The sequence below is a fragment of the Athene cunicularia genome (assembly GCF_003259725.1).
Source record: "Athene cunicularia isolate RWA chromosome 9 unlocalized genomic scaffold, athCun1 chr9_part2, whole genome shotgun sequence".
Taxonomy (NCBI): Eukaryota; Metazoa; Chordata; class Aves; order Strigiformes; family Strigidae; genus Athene; species Athene cunicularia.
In genome coordinates, this window is record NW_020799111.1 from 2724616 (window position 1) to 2746637 (window position 22022).

The 22022-nt window shown below is 38.9% G+C and overlaps 1 protein-coding gene across 5 annotated transcripts in view; it reads right to left on the bottom strand.

Annotated features, from left to right (window-relative positions):
* STAG1 (stromal antigen 1) overlaps positions 1-22022 on the bottom strand; it is a 204207-nt gene that overhangs the window by 126704 nt on the left and 55481 nt on the right. For 4 of the 5 annotated variants that reach the window (XM_026855427.1, XM_026855430.1, XM_026855429.1 and 1 more), the window contains one exon: positions 15123-15302. In XM_026855427.1, the coding sequence (XP_026711228.1) occupies positions 15123-15302 (180 nt within the window). The remainder of the gene's footprint in view (positions 1-15122; positions 15303-22022) is intronic. The other variant, XM_026855431.1, reaches the window with a different exon arrangement.

Consider the following 22022-nt stretch of genomic DNA (forward strand, 5'->3'; position numbering starts at 1 on the left):
TGCTAGAGAACAGAACTATATGCATCGTTTTCTGGTATTATAATTGTAAAAACACAAGTTCAAATTGAAATTACTGCAATTCCTCAAAACTCTATTTACAGCATTTATCCAGTTTCAGAATTGCATTGAAAAAACAAACACAATGATTCCATTCACAATGACCAACATATATTCCCAGAAAACTGATGAGTAGAAACACTTTGAGATAAAAACTGCATTTATATTGCATAGTGAACATCTCAGTATTTATAAAGGCCAAACTAGTATATCAGTCATTCAGAAACACTATACATAGTTCAGGAAGACAGAATGCAATGAGGTATACTTGGTAAATAAAAATAATACACAAAAATCAGTCTGACTGTGTTTAGGAATCAATAAGCCACCTGAATCACAGTATATGAAGCTGAGTCACAGTTTCAAACTGCACTCAGAACTGTAAGTACCCAGGAGATACTTTTATAATCACTGATAGGCAGGCATAGCACGCAGTCATTATTATGAATAGCACGGAGGAGGAAAGAAAGCATACAGGTGTCAAAAACGTTTGTCATTTGTCCTGTATTAATCTCTGGGGACAGAAAATGTACCTCAGTACCTTGATGAGAATGGGCACTAAATGAATTTTGCCAGTCAACATAAAAGTGCAATCACAGCATCAGAAAGAGTTAATGGTAGCTATACATCAGCTGAAAGGAATGTGGCAAAACCTATAGCTGCTTCTCATACTGATACTTTACCCTACAGTTGTGACTATTGAAATAAAATAACTATGGAAACATTTAAAGACTGCTCTAAGAAAAGCAAGAGGGTTGTGCGAGGTCCTTCTTCAGCCTGCTTCATGCTTAAGGAAGACAAGTACGGCTTACTTTGATGTCACTAAAATACAGTATTCCAAGTTCGTTACATAAACACTGAAGGTAATTGTGTATATTTAACATAACCAAATACTATGTTTTATTTACTTTGAGACAAAATATCTCTACTGTTCCATACATGTGGTAACATTCATTAAGAGAAGTTTGATTATGCTATCAGAGCACACCCTGTAAATTGATTATTTTCTTTTGGAGAGTTCAGGTTTACAAGGAATTTATATAAAATGAATTTAAAAAAAATCCTAAACACACACACACACACACACACACAGAGACACTTCCAAGCGTGATGAAAAAGAATTAATATGAAAGATAAAATGCAAACAATTCAAACTTTCAGAAAAATTTGGCCTCTTTCTAAAGTAGGAGATGTAATGATAGGATCTTGAAAAAAATCACTCTGCAGTTTCTAGCTTGTTCACATGCAAACTCCCCAACTGCTAGTGGGACCTTAGCAAGTCTCTAAGAAAAGGGAAGCAGCAAAACAGTTGTGTATGTACTAGAGACTTACACAACCCTGAACTGAGCCAAAACACTCCATGTTTACCACAGATCATTATATTCGTTCTTAACCCAAGCCAGGATGAGACCACCAGTATTATCATGTTAGTCAACAACCAGCATGAATCTTTAACATTCAGTTTGCCAGGAAACTAAGTTTTTAAATGTTTTGTCTACCAATACAGACACACGCATGACCAGTAGGAGAGACAATCTTATGAAGAGGTCCATCTGCTACTTAAAAGAAATCAAAAGGGAAGTCTTGGCCTCTAATTAATCTTCACACAAGTTAAGGAAACACGAAGCAGCAGCAGCACAAAACCAGTTATCTAGAATGCTTCACTGTTACTTCTTCATTAATTTAGACCTGTTCATGTAAGTATCAATCATTTCAATCAGCAGAATTCTTCAGGGCACATAAAACCACATGTAGCTAAATGTAAAAATTATTTAGTAAACCAAATATTGACAAAGCTTACTGACCAGACTGCTGGTGTACTACCAACTTAAAAGATTTGTTTGAACAGCTATATTACTGTAGATATCAGAGCAACATACAATTGCCAGCAGCTGTTTTTTTCACTGAAGAAAATAGCAGCTGGACTGGGTCATACCACAGGTTCATGTGCCCCACAGGCCTTATATACAGAGGGAAAAGTAAAAGAATAGGGCAAAAATATACTGATACTTCTAAGTTACTCTCCCAGATCCTTAAGACCCTAGCATATTTCTTCTCTCAGGAATGTCTGTCTAAACCAGAAAGTTTTATACCTTTGTCAACTTGCAGTATTGTGTCTCAAGGGTTAATTATTCACTGCACAAATTTTGTTTTAAACTTGCCAATTGCTAGATCTATTTTATGTGACCTAATTCTTATGGAAGATGAGAAAACAAACCTCAAGCCCCTATTAGTATTTTCCATGCTTCTGTCTGGTCACCTCTTTCAAGGCAGAATACTCCTACTCTGTGCCATGTGGCTTGCACAGAAATACTTCCATATATTTATCTTTGCTCACTCTTGTCACAGATATCTTAGTTTCTGAGGTCTACTATATTCTTCTTTGAGCCTGGGAAATCTCACATTTTTCTCCCGAGTGTTAATAACTAATTTGCCAGTAGCTGTGCACTGTCCACAGTGCCTAGTTTCAAATAAAACACTCTCTGGTAGAAGCAAGGCCAGCCTGAGCAATTCCCTTCCACAGTCAGTCTTACTCCCATACTGCCCCTTCAGCTATACCACTGCAACTGCTTCTGGACTGTGCCATAAATACTGACAGTGAACCCACTTGGACTACAAAAAGAGAGAGGAGAGGGGAGTGACCTGGATGAATATATATCAAATTTTTATCTGCTGCTTTTAAACAAAACTGTTTAATAGATTTTTGCAGCACTACCTCAAAACTGTAGCATCAGTGCAGCTCATCTCCCTTCAATATTTTTTGTATCTTCATACAAAAAGAATAGTGAGGGAAATGCCACGTCCTTGGGCACTAAGGGTCCACTCTGTCCTATCTAGTATAGCACTTGTATTTTCAACCCAGAACTGTAATGTAATTAACAGAAAAATAAAGACAAGCAACTGATCTCAAGACTCACAGACCAGACTTGAGGCAATGCAGAGTCATTAGTGGCAGCAGTAGATGAAGAAAGCAGCAAAATCAGAGTGAAGGTTCTGAGCAGGGATAGCAGACAAAGACTGCCTCCTGCTTCATCTGGACATAGCTTTAACTAAAGTTTTGAATGTTTGGGTAGGATTCATTTTACCTAACTTGACATGCACAGCCTGTGTAGTCACACAAGCTAGTCACTCCCTTTATACACAACACAGTGTGTATGCATGCATACACATATACAGTCAATATTCAGTGGAGCTACCAGCGTAATTCATCTGTCTAGTGCAGGTATGAATGGTGAGATGAGATAGCTCCTGCTTAAAAATGCTTGTGATGACATTAAGTAGATCTCCACCAACTGTCTGAGGAGCTGAGGGTTAAAGTCACATAACAGGCACCTGACCTGTCAGCATCTGTACAGTCACACAAATTGTATTCACTAATCCCTAAAAATGAGAGCGGTATTTTCAGCATATCAAAATCCAGATAACACCCACAGATCTACACCATTCAACCCCTCATGCACATTGGCATGCTTGTTGGTAAATTTTTTTTAGAGATTACAGTTTAAGGCAACAGGAGATAATGAAGCCAGACTACATATGCTAGAACAGTTGGAACTTTATCAAACTGTTGACTTTTGATGTAACAGAAAAGAGCTATAAAAACTGAAAACACTAGGATGGAAAAAAATAAAAATTATACACACCAGACCTAAAATAGAGATAAGTATCAACTGAAACAAGAAAAACCAGCAGTAATCCAAATAGCAAGGAAAAGGTCCAATACAAGTGAAAACCAAAAAGAAATCAAACAACAGGAATAGTGTAGCAAATGGTGCAACAAGCAATCATTGCCAGAAAAGGAATTACTTTGCATAAACATGCATAGAGAGAAAGACTCCTGTTAAAAACAAGGATTTCTAGTCCACAGGTTACAGCAATCCCTCCAGGATGATTTGATCTTGTTTGCAGCCTCCATCCAGTCACCCTGTTTTCAAAAGCTTCTCAGACATAAGCAAAGAGCAAACCCAGGGCAACAACCTATATTTAATCATCTTGCCCAGAGATATCCTGCCCTGGGCCCCTCCCTGTCACCTCTCCCAGACACAGAATTGATACTGCAGCAAAGGCACACATGGTGACAGGAGGAGGGAAGGACCAGTCAGCTCTTTGGGAAAGAGGTAGCTACAAACAGGCTCATTCCACCAAATGAATTTATCCCCACAGGAGTCTTGTTGCCTACTTCTGCAAAATACTTATGAAAGATGGTAGTAATATACTGCATGAGTTGTTCTGGGGGTACCCATCTGCTTCCAGATGTTTTAACCTTCAAATGCAGTTGAGAGCATGGACTTACCATATGGAAATGTGCACTTGCATGCTGTGCATGAAATACAAGATAAATTCAGCATTCCTGGGAAGTACAAGATCTAGAGTACATGTGCTGTAGCCCTCTACCCAGGTGCAGGAAATCTTGCTTTTGGGATTCACCAAATTCCGTGCATGTGCACAAGGAAAAAGGCTCCCTTGACAACAAGGTTATGAAGCACAACAAAAGAGAAATCGCACAAAAAACCTCTTTAGCTTCTCATCTTTGTTACCAGATTGGAGTGAGACAAGGAGTATGAGCACTAAATTTCAAGCAAAGTGAAAAATTATCTAGCTCGGTTACGTAGATAAAACCTCAAAATTACTCCAGTAACACCCACATGACCCCCTTTTGCTCTCTGCTGTCAGAAAACATCTATACATATATATACACACACATATCCACATATATGTGGATATATAGATCCACATATATATATATACATACATAGATGCACCACATCACTGGGTCAGCCAGCATAACAAGTCCATACAAGTAAGCATTACAAAAATTTGACTCTGAAGCATATTTTTTTCTAATTCTAAAAATGCTTCTATTCTTATGAGAATTGAATGAAAAATCAAGGTCTTCTGCAAATGGCACATGATGTACAGTACAAACACATAGTACAGAGATTTTCAAAAGAATCTCACAGAAATTAACTCTCAAATGAATCTGTTTTAAGAACTACCAGGCAGCATAATTTGAAGAATACGCCAAATAGGCAACCCTACAGAAATAAGAAGCTTAAAGAAAGTCAACCAAGTAGCAGAATAGATCCATAGTCTGAGTAAAAAACTTAAAATCAATCATGGAGACTTACAAATATATTGGCCTTCAAAGTCTGCTAAAAGATAAATAGGAACATTTTATAGTATTGAAGAGAAACAGCAGCTTGAATTGCCAGTAAAAGTGAAAGTCTGATGCAATGAATGAAATAATGAAGCTAGTTATCTTATTACCTCCTGGAGGCTTTACAGCTATGAATCCATTTCATATTCCTTCAGTGCAAGAACATTACTGCATTTAGGAGCATTAAGTGCTGGAGAAACCAGAGGGACTAACTGCAGATGATACCTTGCCAGCTCGTGTAAATTAGCACAGTCCCACTAAATATTAATGAAAGTTGATTTAAAAAAAAAGCTATCTCACAATTTAAATTAAGTAACAATCTGACAGCAGTGCTACTAACACAAAAAGAAAACAAATGACACTGTATATGAAATGCATATTCAAGTGTAAGATCTGAGTCAACTGTAAACCAAGGCAAATCAAGTATAAAGAACATTTAAATAATTTGTCATTTCATACAACTGATCATGGACACGCTTCATTTACAGTGAACATGACAGAACAAAGAATGACTCTAGAATAGGTGCTCAGAGTGTTTACATTAAAGGTAGGAAAAAATCACCAAAATCAAAGCTTATATTAACTTCTGCAAAGAAACCAAATTTACTCAAATGAAATTATTAAAACAAAAAAAAAAAAAAAAAGAAATGCACAGTGAAATTAAAGATTTCAGTTATCTGTATGAAGAGCAGCCTGAAGAGAAGATAAAAGCCGGAAAATACGCTTTAACAGACAGTGAGAAGAACTTAAAAGTACCCTGAAAATAAGAACACAGGGAAAGGCAGGCAAGTAGTGATACTTACAATGCTCTGCATAACGGGATTTTTAAGTGAATCTCTGCAGGTTTTTTTAAAAAGAATAAAAGTCTTTTAAAGGTTGGATGTTGTGAAGATTGAAGTAATTACACAGTTACTGGGATGAAGGTAGTTCCTAACACGTAAAGTATGTGCAATTTAAGACTGTGCATTAGACTTCAAGATGACTATTTGGTTGCATTCCAAATTGCAGGCACTAAGTCTAATATACACCCACTGAAAAACCCAATATAAGGTTAACAAAAAAGAACTGTAGATTAAGAACTGCAAGTTATTATTTTCCCTCTACAGACGTTCATTTTATTAAAAAGTTCAGACTTTGTTAACACCTAGCAATTGTTTTCTGAAAAGACAGTTACTTTTTTTTTTTTAAATGTTAATGCAACAGTACCCGTTTCTTGGTTTTTTTACCCTAAGGAAAGATGGGAAAAATCAGCTTTATGTAGTGCCTACCTATATAATTTTTTTTTCCTGAAGCACAGAGAGGGAAGAAATACAATCCTACAAGTATTAATTCCCAATGAAACTAAGGGATTCACACTCTCCATACAGAGAGATCTGGTTTGGCATTTCATATAAACACATATTTCTACGCAATAGAATAAGCATTAAATATCATTATGTGAGGAAATCAGTGTAATGCATTATATGGAACTATTTGGGAAGAAAAGAACACTAATGAAAGGAAAAAAAAATAATCTTTATTTCCCTTATGAGACTATTATAATGGCACAATTTAACTGGCATTTTACTTATGTGCATTAAAGGCACTGGAAAAATTTTTCTTTCAAATGAATTAAAATCACAGGAACTACTGAGGATGGGCACTCTTGCCACAGCAGATCCACACTGCTCAAAGCTTCATTTCCTAAGTCCTCAGAAATGACGGCTGGACCACACAACAGCCTCATACCAAGCAGATTTTCTACTATGGTACAGAATTTTTGTAGGTGCTAATCTCTCACAGTTGACATGTTCCACAGTTTCCAAGGGGCTGTGACTGTTTAAACTGGGTCAATCATGGGAATGAATGGTTCTGAGGTGCTACAAAGCATCAAAACTACTCACATACATGGAACGTGAGAATTTAAAAGTCCTTAGAGGAGTGCAGAAAGAAAATCAATTATTCCAATAAGAGAGACCCATAAATTTATTAAAAAACATGGTTCAAGTTCCTTTGCTAGTACAATCCGTAAAAGGGTTCACAGACTACCCCAGACACTTGAAAACCTGACATTTTAGAGAGCAAAAGACTTCTCTGGCTTTAAGTATAATGGATATTTTCAGGTATAAATGCTTTCACACACTGCACTACTGGCACATGTGTTCACATTAACAGCAAAATCATCCTACATCTCATTACATCACAAGGGAAAAGGTGTCTTGTGTGATGCAGAAAAATTAATTTGGTATTAAGGGACTCCCTCCTTATTAATTAATGCTTCATCTAGTGCTAAATTGTTTCTATTATAACAAGCATGAAAACATATACCTAGTTTTGATTTTTTTTTTTAATACAGTAGCATACAACCAAAAGTAAAGCAAGATCAGGCTTCAGAGAAATCCATCTAGCAATATGAAAATGAAATACTAGTTTAAATGTCAATAATAGTTGCAGTTGTTTTAAGTATGCACACTGTAAAGTTTACAGGGTAAACTCCTAAGAGTTTCTGAGACAGTGTGGGGAAACCCAAAGTTATTATCCATCCTTCAAGTCGGAGAATACAGCATTGTTAAAATACAACAAAGGACAATTAAACTAAAACATGCCTTTAACACAAAAAAAACACCCCATGGATAATACTTAATATCAAATGTCTGTATATAGTTATCTTCAAAGATCTTCACTCCCAGAAACAGCTGAGGCAGACACAGAGACACTAACCCGCGAAGAGGACTTCTCAGAGGGAGAAGAGACTAACTCAGGGAAGAGAAAAACATGAAGGCTACTGAGAACACAGACACCACATTCACTCTGAAGTGCCAACAGTCAGAGGCAGGAAGAATTCCCCAAACACATTTTTGCCTTGTTATTCTCTTTCTTAGCTGTCATTGTAAGAGACAGGATATTGGACTTTTGATACAGAATCACAAAATCATCTTGGTTGGAAAGGACTTTGAAGATACTCCAGTCCAACCATTAACCTAACACTGGCAGTTCTCAACTCCACCAGATCCCTCAGCGCTAGCTCAACCCGACTCTTCAACCCCCCAAGGGATCGAGACTTCCCCCCTGCCCTGGGCAGCCCATTCCAATGCCCAACAACCCCTTCTGCAAAGAAATCCTTCCTCAGAGCCAGCCTGACCCTGCCCTGGTGCAGCTTGAGGCCATTCCCTCTTGTCCTATTGCTTGTTCCTTGGCTAAAGAGGCTCATCCCCAGCTCTCTGCACTCTCTTTTCAGGTAGCTGGAGAGGACGAGGAGGTCTCCCCTCAGCCTCCTCTTCTCCAGACTAAACCCACCCAGTACCCTCAGCCACTCCCCAGCAGACCTGTGCTCCAGACCCTGCACCAGCTCCGTTGCCCATCTCTGGACACGCTCGAGTCATTCAATGGCCTTTTTGGGGTGAGGGGCCCAAAACTGAACCCACTCATCGAGGGGCGGCCTCACCAGTGCCGAGTACAGGGGTCAGATCCCTTCCCTGTCCCTGCTGGCCATGCTATTGCTGACACAAGCCAGGATGCCCTTGGCCTTCTTGGCCACCTGGGCACACTGCTGGCTCCTGTTCATCAGGCTGATAATCAACCCCCCCAGGTTCCTCTCTGACTGGCAGCTCTCCAGCCACTCCTCCCCAAGCCTGTAGCGCTGCTGGGGGTTGTTGTGGCCCAAGGGCAGCCCCCGGCATTTGCCCTTATTGAAGCTCATGCAGTTGGGTTCAGCCCATCTCTCCAGCCTGTCCAGGTCTCTCTGCAGAGCCTCCCTACCCTCGAGCACATCAACACTCCCACCCAACTGGGTGTTATCTGCAAACTGACTGAGGGTGTACTCGATCCCCTCATCTAGATCATCAGTAAAGATGTTAAACAGGAGTGGCCCCAAAACCCAGCTCTGGGGGACACCACTCATGTCCGGCTGCCAACTGGATTTAACTCCGTTCACCACAACTCTTTGGGCCTGACCATCAGCCAGTTTTTTACCCAGTGAAGTGTGTGCCCATCCAAGCTGTGAGCAGCCAGTTTTGCCAGGAGAATGCTGTGGGAAATGGTGTCAAAGGCCTTACTGAAGTCAAGGTAAACAACATCCACAGCCTTTCCCTCATTCAATAAGCAGGTCGCCCTGTTGTAGAAGGAGATCAGGTTTGTCAAAAGCAGGACCTGCCTTTCATAAACCCATGCTGACTGGGCCTGAGCATTTGGTTGTCCTTCATGTGTTGTATGATGGTACTCAGGATGAGCTGCTCCATCAGCTTCCTGGCCACCAAAGTCAAGCTGACAGCCCTTTAATTTCCCAGATCACCCTTCCGACCCTTCTTATATATGGGCATCACATTGGCCAATTTCCAACCTGTCGGGACCTCCCCAGTCAGCCAGGACTGCTGGTAAATGATGGAAAGTGGCTTGGGGAGCACCCCAGCCAGCTCCTTCAGCACCCTCGGGTGTATCCTATCCGGTCCCATAGACTTGTGTGTGTCTCTGTGATGCAGGAGGTCACTGACTGTCTCCTCCTGGAATACAGGGGAGTTGTTCTCCCAGGTATTATCCAGTTACAGCTGCTCTGACATTTTTAAGCTCAAGTATATATGTAAAAACATGTATGTAATTCCTCCTAAATAAGGTAGATATACTGATGGTTACATAGTCATTCTTATCAAGAGTAAGTGTGAGCTGCTGCCAGAGATGAGCTGAATCGGGGAGCTGATCCAACTGAAAAAAATCCTCCAATGTGTCAGGTTCCAATTAAATCTATTTCTTGGTGTGACTACAAAACACATAAGGTGTAAAAAACATCAGCTGTAGGTGTGGGAGAAGGTGGGACCAATCTGTTCAAGAGCAGCCTCAGTCTATGCAAGATTGAAGCAGGCATGTAACAGTTCTTTTTAACCAGAAGCACTGGAAGGACTAAGGAACATTGGGATTATCTATATTGCATAGTAATTACATGATTAAAATAATTGTGAGATAAAGTTCCAGGGAGTTGAGAGAAGTAAGCAAATCAAAGCTTAATTCATGCAGAATGCATTAGGAACCCGCTGACAAAGCTGAGCAGCCACTGCCAACTCCCATCCCTGGGAGAAGCCAACCCAAGGGACAGCCTCACTCTCTGCGGGGGGCACCAGGCACCTTCTCCAAGGCCAGGGCCACCTCCTGCTCCACAGTCACCAGCCCAGCTCCCTGCAGCAATGGCCAAAGCACCTGTGACTACCAGGGTAGGTGAGCAGCTCCTGCAGTGAGACCTGAGGGGGAATAACGATGTTTAAAACTTTGGCTCTGCCTCTACAGTTGCTAAGGTTGGCCCTCAAAAACTTCTAGCTAACTGAAACTAATATTACTATTACTAAAGAAAAATTAGGGATGTAAAGAAGCTGTTGGCTTAACACAGGAATGGGTGTTACTCCATGGTCTGACCTATGCAGGGAGATAGCATACAGACCACAGTGGTCTACTTCTGCCTCAAATGCTGTGAAAATACAAAAATTACTGAAATTACATGGGATGTGCTATATTAGCAGGATGCATAAAGACATTATTAGCTCTTTGGAAGAAATTACTATCTTGCATTTCTTGTTCAGATCATCAAATCTTGAAGTGACAGAAAAAGATATTGGAGGTACTAGGAACTTCCATCAGAAAATAATTTCAGGTGCAAATGTTGATGACTAAAAGTCATCCAAACATGAGACATTAGGATAAAAGGCACTGACAACCACACCAATAAGATGCTAACACACAGAGAACACAAAAAGAGAGCACTGCTGGAAGTTGTAAGAGTGTTTCCTTTACCTCTTTCATATTATTTCCAACAGATGAAAAGCATAATTACAAGAATGCATATCCTTTATCTTTGCATGTACTGATTTTGAACCTCAGTCTGTGACAGGTGGATAAATATTTAAAACCAGTATAATATCAAAAATTTTGTTTAAATTTCAGAAATATTTTAGATTAATGAAATATTTTTATTCCTTTCAGATAGGCAACTGAACGGAAAAAAAGGTCTCATGTTTCTGCTCTGAAACTCAAACTTTCTAGCCAGCACAGTACCGTGAATAAGAGTCACAACTTGCCAACATGGGCCCAGTAGATGCAAAGATGACAAAACCCTCAGAAACTGAAACAAAAAAATGAAAACTTCTTCTCATGACAGGGTAAGCAGTGCTACAAATACAGCTTTACTTGAACAGGGAGAGGACCTCAAAGGACTCAAACCCATGTGTGCCAAGGTGTGCAGAACAAGAACAGTGAGGAATCATGTACATTCCTCATTTCTGGAGGAACAAACAACAATTGGTGGCACAATGAAAAATTCTATTTCAACATACTAGAAAGCTGTCTTTGGATACACACCCTAAAGTGCTTCTTGGCAGATAATGGAGCCATATGTACGCTGAACCATGTCTAACCACCACCAAGATTATGCCTATTAGCTGAGTGTAAGCAGAGGGGTCGCATAATTTTTTGAAAATCAGCATCTAATCTGTAGTGAACTAGTAACATCAGTTAAGGGTAACTGGTAACACACATAGTATTACAGAGTAATTGAGGTATAGATCCATGTTTTGGATTGAACAGCTTTTAGGATTACTGATGATTCTCTCTGATGTTCTGGGGGAGGCACAAATCCTCTTTACACACAAGAAAGCAGAATACTTCTATGCTTGGTTTGATCAACACAGAAGTACAAACTTCATTATGGTCAATTGGTCATAATTGTGAGAAATTTTCAGACTGAGGCCTAAACAAAATTTGAGATCATCTCACACTCTTTATTTTGCTGCTGGCTTAATGCCAGGGCCAGAGACCAATGCAGAAGTGCCTACAAAGATTTAAGCTGCAAGTCAGCCTCTGTACTGGGGACTCTGCTGGAGGAGTGGAGGTTCACCCATGCCCTTTGTTCCCATCAGTGGAAACTCAGGCAGTTTAAACACATGACAAATGGTGATTTAGTTCATTCTGCCTACAGAGGTTTAGAAAGGGGAAATATAGTGGATATAGCTGTCTTTATAAAATCATTTAAGGAAAATAAAGTAAAAATAGAAGAGACAAATGACAAAAAGCAAAAGAGTATCATGCTTAAGGAAAAAAAAAATAGAGCCTAAAAAAATCTCTATGAAGAGTCTTAATGAACAAACAGAATGTACCTGCAGAAAACGTGAACAGCAGGTCATATCACACTTCATATAGAGAGCTGCCAACAGAAAAACTTCTGAAGCAACTGTACAAAAGGTTACAGAGCAAATTAAAAAACAGTGTCAACAATCCGATACCAACTTAATATGGGTATCAAACTGATTTATAGAGTTCAAATGAGACTTAACACCAACATAACTAGCACTTCATAATAGAGCAAAGATTTATATGCAAAGAGCAGTTCTGAAGTTATGTATACTTGAAATACAAAATATTAACCTAACTTTATTTCTCTGGAAGAATCAAACAGCAATAAGCTTGAAGAGAAGTAGTAAATTAATCCTGTGATGAGAACCAAAATAGAGGGCAAACTTAAAAGAAGTGAGAATTGAATTCAGCTACAGACTTCCATGAGTTGGCAACACAAAGCCAGAAAAATGTAACAACCAAAATACATCCTGAGAGCAAACAGCAGGAACAGACAGATCAGAAACAAAAGCACACGATTCCCATGTAATCTCAGAATCTATTTATTGAATTTTTCTGGGTTTTCATTGCTGGAAGCTAACTTAAGAGCACCACAGAAAAATTTTGGTTTGTATTACAGGGAAAGAACATTGAGAAATATTCATTTCTGACAAATACAAATATATGGCACTTCTCTGAAAATGCGCAATACTGGTAAAATCGCTAAGTTGGCCACAGAAAATTTTCATCAAAACTAAGAAAAACAAAAATGCCAAGCATTCCTAACTGTTACATCAAAATCCCTAAGATATTAAGGAAAAAGAGAAGTATAAAGATGCTAACAAGTTTGGTTTACAGAACCTTGGTTTCACATAAAATTATTGTACATAGTGCAAATTTAAAAGTATTAAATCGCATTTGAATCGCATCCTCTTTCCCACCACGGGGTTTGTTTCTTTCTTTCTGAATAATTTTACCAATAGTAAAATTTTCAAAGGTGCACAAGTGACACATACTCTTGAAATTACGGCTAAAGTCATTTATGCCTGTTTGCATCCCAGGTCTTCAAATAATCTTGCCTATTCTTTTACTATTTGTTTATTGTTTCTCCATGGCTTAAAATGTGATGTCTACTACTTTCTCATATATGTAGGCTGGGCACTTTTTAAGCATGTGTGTTTACATAGATATTTGCACATGTACATATACACAAAGACACAGACACACCAATCTATATATGCATATACAAATACTAAATTTCGCAAAACCATTCCTTTGTGTTTGATTTCCAAAAGTTTAATACAAACATGCAGACAATTTCTTTTTTAGAATTTAATCTGCAGAAGACTTCTGATGGCACCTCTTTTGAAGTAGATGAAATGTATCAAAGTCAATTTCACACACACGCACTATAATCAAATATCAAAGCAATCACCCATTCCTTTTCATTTGTCTCCTGCAAATATCAATAACTCTAAGACAAACATACTACATAAAGCATATTGTATGTTCTGTACCACAGTAAAACCAGAAAATAGACTCCAGATGTTTCCTCAAATCCTGCCAAAAATGAAATTTGAAAAAGCGTTGAAAATCAAGCGAAGTTGGAAGCCCTGACTTAAAACATGTAGGAAAAAGAGGCACAAGGAATCTGTGGCTTTGTTAGGAGTAAATTTGTTCTGTCTTCACCTACTAGATAAGAAGGGTCAATCCTGAGTAACTGTAAATACAGCAACTATGAAGAATAAAAATTCTCATTTTCTTTCTGTTTATTACTTCTTTAAAATTACATCTCAGACCTTCCACAGATTTGAGACTGAGAGAAAATTTTAAACAGCTTTCACTCATTTGGAAGACTAGATTCCTTCGGAACTTAGCTTTTAGCTATACTAAAGTAATACTGAAAAGGGGGCATGGCATCTAATTTTCTTAATTTGTAATTTTCTCATGTTAGTTAGCACCACAAAGTCAAAACAAACTAACTGATATTGCATGAGTCCTGTTTTGTTGAAATGCAAAGTAAAGGAGGTTTGCTTAAACAGTCCTTCAGTAGGAACAACTGATGGCTTTGCACCGCACTGGATGAACAGTGTTTTGGGCACATTGTTTCTCCTCTGAGGGCCAAAACCAATAGCTGAAGCACAGTAATTTATTAAAAGCATACAAATACTGACAAAACCAATCATGTCTAGAGGTTCTTGAGGTGGGACTCACCTGACCCAATAGATCCTGTAAGACCTCTGAAATTGATCAAAACAAAGGAGTAAAGAAACACTTCCAGAGGCAATTCACTACAACTATCTTAGATAATTATTTTACAATGAAAAATTAGTCTTCATGATGTGTCCATTTTTGTCCCTCAGACACAGAGAAAATCTAGGCAACTTGTTCAGGCTTCACCTGCTGCTCTAGTGAGGACAGCAAGAAGAATGCAAGTTGTAGTGCAAGTACTCAAAACTGCTTGTGTCATCAGGTAATTTTGAAAAAAACAAGAAAAAAAGCCTTGGATGCATCACTAATATCATGTACTTTTTTCCTCATGTAAAACTTATTACAGAATATTCTTTAATGGACTGCTTAATACCAACATGTATTTTCAATTTGGAAGTAATGAATAATGGAGAATTTGAAATACTTGACTTTCTGATCTGCCTCTTTCAGAAGTATATGTAACAGTCCTCAACTCGATCAATGTACATTCAGTCCCTTTATCATACTCAGACAGCCTATTGGACCAATACTTGTTAAGAAAAAACACGATTGTTTACAAAAGCGTAGCTTAGACTGAACTCCTACAGGATAGTGAATTGTGAAGGGGTAACACAATTAGTTATTTTACCTGCATAGCACTCTTTCCCAGCTTAACCACCTCAAACAAAGTGACAGGGTCCCCTTCTCCATTCTGCTGAGGGTGGCCATTAGCTCTTCCACGACTCGCTCCTCTAGCTCCAGATTCAGAACGACCCTTGTCTGCTGGAGACTTCCGAGGTTTCTTAGTGGCAGACTGGGCAAAGAAAACCAGTAGAATGAAAATTTATTATAGCTATATCTGAAATCACTCAATGTATCTTTATAAATTATGCATAAATACTACACAGACTCTTATACACTCACATATGTATATAAACACAAGTATCACAGAAGTCTGGAAGGGCTCTCAGGAGGTCTTCCAGTCTGACCTCCTGCTCAGAGCAGGGTCAGCTACAAAATTCAAACAGGTTGTTTAGAGCATCATCCAGTCAGGTACACGTATTTTTATTTATCTGTAGATGTTGAGGAACAACTTAAAAGCCACTGTCATGTCAAGGTAAGTAGTGGTGAATTTCTAACAGTGAAGTAACCGTTCACGTGAATACCCATATTAGTCTTATTCAACACAATCGACAACATGACTGAAACTAGATAAATGGTTGCAAATTACAGACAGGACAGCAAAAGTGTTCTATGTTGGCACACAAACTTTTAGAATAACTAATGGTCTTGGGAAGACTAAGTTATTTTTAATAAGTCATGTTAACAGTAATTTTCTGTATTTTCATTTTCATACAACTTTTATAAGAACTTTTGTATAAGAAGTGAGCTCTTCAACTCAAATGAAATCACTGATTTTATACAGCCAGATTTAGTAGATCATCATAATAGACCCTTGCTTCAAAATTTTATGAGTTAAAATATTTTCCCTGTGAATCTATATTTAATGCAACTTTTCTCTAGGTTGTTCAAGTTTACCATCAGGTGGTATAGATCCCACTTGTAAGAAGTCACCTAGTGAACAGTCTGCTCTGAATTTATGTCAGTTTATACAAAAAAAAAAGTTTCTGGGGTAAATAATATAAGATTTCTGCTATGACCTTACTTCATATTCTATTCTGTCTCCCTACTGCAAGGCAAACAAAAGCAAAATCTGCTCTTTTCCACAGAACAACAAAGCTATGTTGAGAAATTATGTTTAAGGAAACAACATGCAAGCAAGTTGAAGATTACAGTTAGGACAATATCCTCATGGTATCATTTAAATTGGTATACTGTTAGCCAGTTTCTATTAAAGCTTTTAGTAAAGAACATGAAGTCAATATTTTTGGTTGCATCTTCCAGTTGCAGACACATTAAGTATTTTCCTGCAGAGGAAAGGGATCTAATTTCTGGAAGAATGCTGGTAGTCTAGCTTTTCCATTACTTTAAAAGGGATCACTGCTGGTGGGGCCAGAGAGCCAGAGAAAAGGGCAAGGCAGAGTGAAACTGCAACTGCCTCTTGCAAATATTCAATTAAGGACTTGCATACAAATGTAAGCTGGAAAGCTTAAAATAATGGTACAATCTCTGTGACAAGTATTTTGGATAACATCTGCCCTTGTGATCAAAAGAATATGTGTTCTCCCTTGTTGAATTTTTAAAGATGTGCAAAGCTGCCTTTATCATCAAGAAAGCTATCAATACATGAAACGTTTGAGCTCTATTGAGCTACAAAGAGACATGACTAGTATTTAATAAAATGGCAAATAATTAGAAGTAAATTGACTCTTTGAGATATATAATCCATTGTTTATTCAATCTGGGTGACAGTAAACCATAAGCACTTCATCGCTATAAGTACTGTTAAATGACAGCAGAACGCAAGTCGATGTCCTCCACAGAAGCTAATGCAAGCCCCCTCTATACTCAGTTTTTCTCAACATGTTATTGAAAGGGAGACGTTAAACACTGCAAGGATGAAGGGAAAGCAAGTAAGAGATGGACACGAAATGCACACATGCAAATATACCTTGTTACTGGAAAGCAATGAAAAAAGCCACCTACACTGGCATGAGTACTATGGACCAGCATGCACACACTCAAAATGAGTAGCCACAAGACACGTAAATGCTCAGTTTAAACTCCATTTTTGTCAGGTATGCTGGGGAAACAGAAGTGCTTCGACCAAGACTTATAGTTTGAATTAGAAGGTTGAGAATACCAGTGAGCTCTCAGAAGAGGTACAAAAATAACCACCAGATGTACTTCTGACAATTACTGGACAAAGCCAGATTCTGCAAGTCCAAGGAAATATCTCAATATCCTGAACCTGAATTAACACCAGATATAGTACTGAGTCTACATGAATAGTTTCTCTCTGTTGACAATGAGAACATCTTTCACAGTGGAGAAACCAAGTCTTTCATTTAAAAAAGCCATTCTGCATCCAAGCTGGAGTAGCTAAATCCAGACACAGGACCTGTACTAAATCCTGCCTCAAGAGACAAAACAAGCAGAGAAGGATCTTCCACTGAGAAATTGAAGATAATCCAAAACTAGAACTTTTTGAGTTAGGCAGGGATTAACATCATCTTCAGGTGGAGAAGTACTAGAGGAAGGGTATCCACCAGACTTCTACGGCAGAGCACTTCAACCTAGTAGGCATCTGACAGGAAGCCCAAACTCAATCCCACTCCAGAGTGCAAATATGAAAGCAAGTCATGCATAGGTCCTCCAGGCTCCAGAGACTGCCTGGCACTCTAATTTTCCCGGAAAGGTTGGACCAGATGATCCCTGAGGTCCCTTTCAACCTGGTATTCTATGACTGCATCCCAGAATGGAGACATCCAACACCACTGAAGCAAGTGAAGGAAAAGCATGGACTGGTCCATCCACAGAAATGCAAAGGGGACTCCTTCATGACACAGAGTATCTATGGAATATCTGCAGAGGCGGGGTGCTCTTGGAAGCAGAGTTGCAAAGTCAAGCTATATGTCAAAAAATGATGTTTGGCACTGAGGATACCAAACAGAGGTAGCCCTGAATCCCAAAAGAGAGATGCCCACATTCACACGAAAGGGTGGTCTTCCAGCTCAACGCAAAAAAACCCATCTTCTAATGCCATGAAGAGCTTCCACATAGAAACAGCCAAAGGATGAGTTTGGCTCCAGTAAACCTGTCAGACTAGTGCTGACAGGCGTAAAATGTGATGTTTCATTAGAGTGAATTTGTAGCAAGTCTATCCTTGTGAGGATCTACCAAGTAGTCATCAAGATGCAGGAAAAAGAGAATCTCTGCTTTCTAACAGGAGCACCAATTGCAGTTGTTGTTTGCCCCTTTACACCCTTTCAGCCAGAAATTTCCTGCCTCTACCTAAAGCCCCCTTAAATTGACAGTTGTGTATGGGGTTTTTTTCTTTTTAAGTGTCAGTCTGTCAGAGTCCTGAGGTAGGTAAGAGCTGATTGTTTTCCAGACTCAGTAATGACTTTTCTGTTTATGAGAAGGATCTCTGAAAAGTCATGGAAAAGGCAAGCTGGTTGACAACACTGTATCTAAGTGTATTCATAAACCCTTGTAACCATTTCCATAATCCAGGCACCTACTGCAATGGCAGAACCGACACTGAGGTGAGTAAGGACTACCAGAGGGAAGGATTAAGAAGCATGGCAAGGTAAAAAAGCTTGAGGATTTTTAATCAGACACCAAGAAAGGTGGTGCTTGGAGCTGTGAGCCTGTGGCAGTTAAATTTCACTCTGAGACCCAGGACATGCAGTTGGATTGGTGGTGGTGTCAAAATGGACTGAGTTGCCAAATGAAAACAGAAATTACTAATGAGTTTTCATATCTGTGCAGCAGATTCAACTGACAAGTAGCTGAGGATTTATATACAAAAGCATTAGGAAATTCAAAGTTTCAGAGTGTGCCACAGAAGCAACTTCAAAATAACCATATTGATGGCCACATAGTTTACCTGTTGCTTTAAGGCTTAAACCAAGGCAAACAGGAAACAAAACACTTACCTTGACTGCAATTAAATGAAAATGATTACCATTCAGAATTTTGCAATGAGTTAGCTAGATAATACTTTTCCTTTCACATCTTTAAAAAGTGGAAGTGGCTTGACATTTTCCATTAACATTTCCCAATTTGATGTGAGGTACTTCACGAAGAAGTAAGGACAGTAAAAGTGTTACAGGTCAGTAACTCCACCTAACCCACCTTAAATGATGGCCTCTGTACATTCATACTGTAAGTAATTTAAAGCAATACCCCATTTCTCAAGATAGCTAGAAGCAGCTTTTTAACCCTCCACTTGAGTAAGATCAAAGAACTTGCCTCTAAAAGGTATCATCCCCTTAAGAGGCCTCTGCATTATAACCTCGTGTTAAGTGGAAGAGTGGTATGTCTGAAATCTTTCTGAATTAATTCTGATTAAAATAACAAAGACTACTGCACACTTCGTAACATCATCATGGCTACCTAGGGAGAAGTTCCTGGATTCAAACTGTCAGTCTTCGGACTCTTTTCATCAAAAAAACAAACATTATCTCGCAAAGACAGATGCAGGTCCCCTAACATCCAGCACATACAGAGCTGCTTCAGCAGCTTCAGTAGCACGTGCATTTTAGAACAAAATAAAACCAAAACAGTGAGTGCTGGGGGAGTGGTATTGCTTTTTTTTTCATCCCTATTTAAAAGCCTAGCAAGAGTTCTAAAAGTCATCTTAAAGACTCAAGAGAGTCTGCTATAATTGCTTGAATCACTTTAATTGTTCTAGCTGAGGCAACTGCTACCAAAAAAAGATTTATTTCCACAAAAAAGGGAAGAATAGATTAGATTGCCAAAAGTACAAGGATCATCCCATCAAAAGCTTAAAAGAAAAACTTCTAACATCATTAGGATTTCTCCATCAAAAAGCTACAAGTGGTAGGATAGAGAAGTCCTCACATACCAGCTGTATGTGCACTGTGCTCCCAGAGAACTACAGAAAGACTTACTCACTTCAGTTTTAAGGGACAGACCAAAAATATCTGGTAGGCAAGCTGAAACAGGATGTTTGGTCTATGTCACACCAAACCACAAACCTTGACTACTATGAAAAGAAATTCTTCCAAGAGGATTCCTTCCTACTACTAATCAGGACACGTATGATTTGGAATTAGAAAAAAACCTGAATCCCCTACAGTATCTAACATCCATGCTACAAGACTAAATAAGGCTAAGAGTCTGCTGCAAAGTTAAAATTTCACATATGAATGCAAAGGTACTGTGGTCTGTCTCCTCCACACCAAAAAATACAGAAGAACCTGAAAGCAAAATCATACGGTCTGCACTGGGGACAAAAGGATCAGAAGTGCCTTGTTCCATCTTGCCTCAATAAAAGAATCTGAGGAGAGGAGCTGGAGAAAGGCATACTGTGGGCCTCAGTGTGGGATGAGAGAGACATCAGCAGAGATTGCAGAAATGCCACCTCTGGAACAGAAAGACTGACATTTCTTCTTGTCCTGAGTCAAAGAGGCTAATCTGTCTACTCCTACCATAAAGCTGAAATATAGCCAGGGATTTCCCTCACTCCCTCGATCTCTAACAGCTGAGGTTTAAGCCAAGATATTCTGAGCTCTGGGAAGGTAAAGCCAGGTAGGTTAAAATAAAGCATACTAACAGTATTGAACAGAGAGCATTGATCGAAGAGAAGAAACAAAAAAATGATAGATAAATAGCTCAACTGAGCCTGAGCTCACTAATGTGAAAACTGCATTGCATCATAAACCCTCGACCTTTTGAATCCCCTCCCTAGGACAGGAGAGCACATCCATACCCATGTATTTCAATAACGCATCAGACAAGAAAGGCTTTTTTGGCCAGTGTTACTCAGCAACTTCAACCAGAGGACTATTATAGGTCACTTCTTAAATAAACTCCATACAATTCACTAAATATATATCCAAATTGCACGCTCACATGTAGTATCACATAAATACATGCACCAAAATATCCCACTGACTGGACAGATTCACCTCTTGGCCAGTTGCTCCACAGGCATCTGGTCTACAAAACTCAGAGTTTAGAAGGGCACACCGACAAGGGGGAGGCCAGCCCCAGACATTGTCAGTGTTAGAACAGGACATGGTGCAACTCCTGTGAAATCCACTGCAAGGGTCAGTGAATTCAGGACAATCAGGTTAGATTCTGAAAGTTATTTTGAAGGACCAACTCACTTAATCTCTTTGCAAGTTGACTGTCCGGTCTACTCAGCCAAGTACTCATTAGAATAGTCTCTCATTGAAGGGGAGTGGCAACTTGGAAAGCAGCGTTTTCAGGAAGGGAAGGTTTCCCAAAATATGATTCTCTATGAACTGAAGGGGTATTTGTACAAATGACATTTTCAAATGAGGATCGTCTCCTTACAGAAGTCTCAAATCTGCAGAGGAATGTCTGTCTTTGGAAAAGAGTCTGGAAAATCCTCTAGTAGTAGTCTGTCTTTCTGATAAAAGGTCAAGTCCATTCTATAACACTACAGCAGAAACCTATTTAAAATAAATACATACATATATTTGATGGAGTACATTGTATGCAGCTCTGTAATAGAACATGCAGCTAGACAAAACAGAAGAGTTTTCCAAGAGAGGTCAATATGTTTATGGTAGATGTGTCACTGTAGCTGTGATGGCCTAAGGACATAAGCAAATCAGCATTTGCAGGGAGAGATCAAATCTTATTAGACCATAATATGTTAGTTAGGAAAAAAACCCCACAAAAACCAGAAAAGCCTTTGGGCAGGAAAGACTTTCTTTAGATCTACAATAGAAATTAAAAACTTCAAAGCTAAGTATCAGTTGAGAAAAACAGCTTTGAATTTAACTACATATTTTAATCTCTTTCACATCTGAGACTATAGGTAGGTGGTACCTGTGGAGGAAATAAAAATCTCATTAGCAGATGGGAGAGCAAGGGGAAAAGGTCAGAGCTGCACCTCCTGTAAGAAACAGATAATTCACCTGAGTAA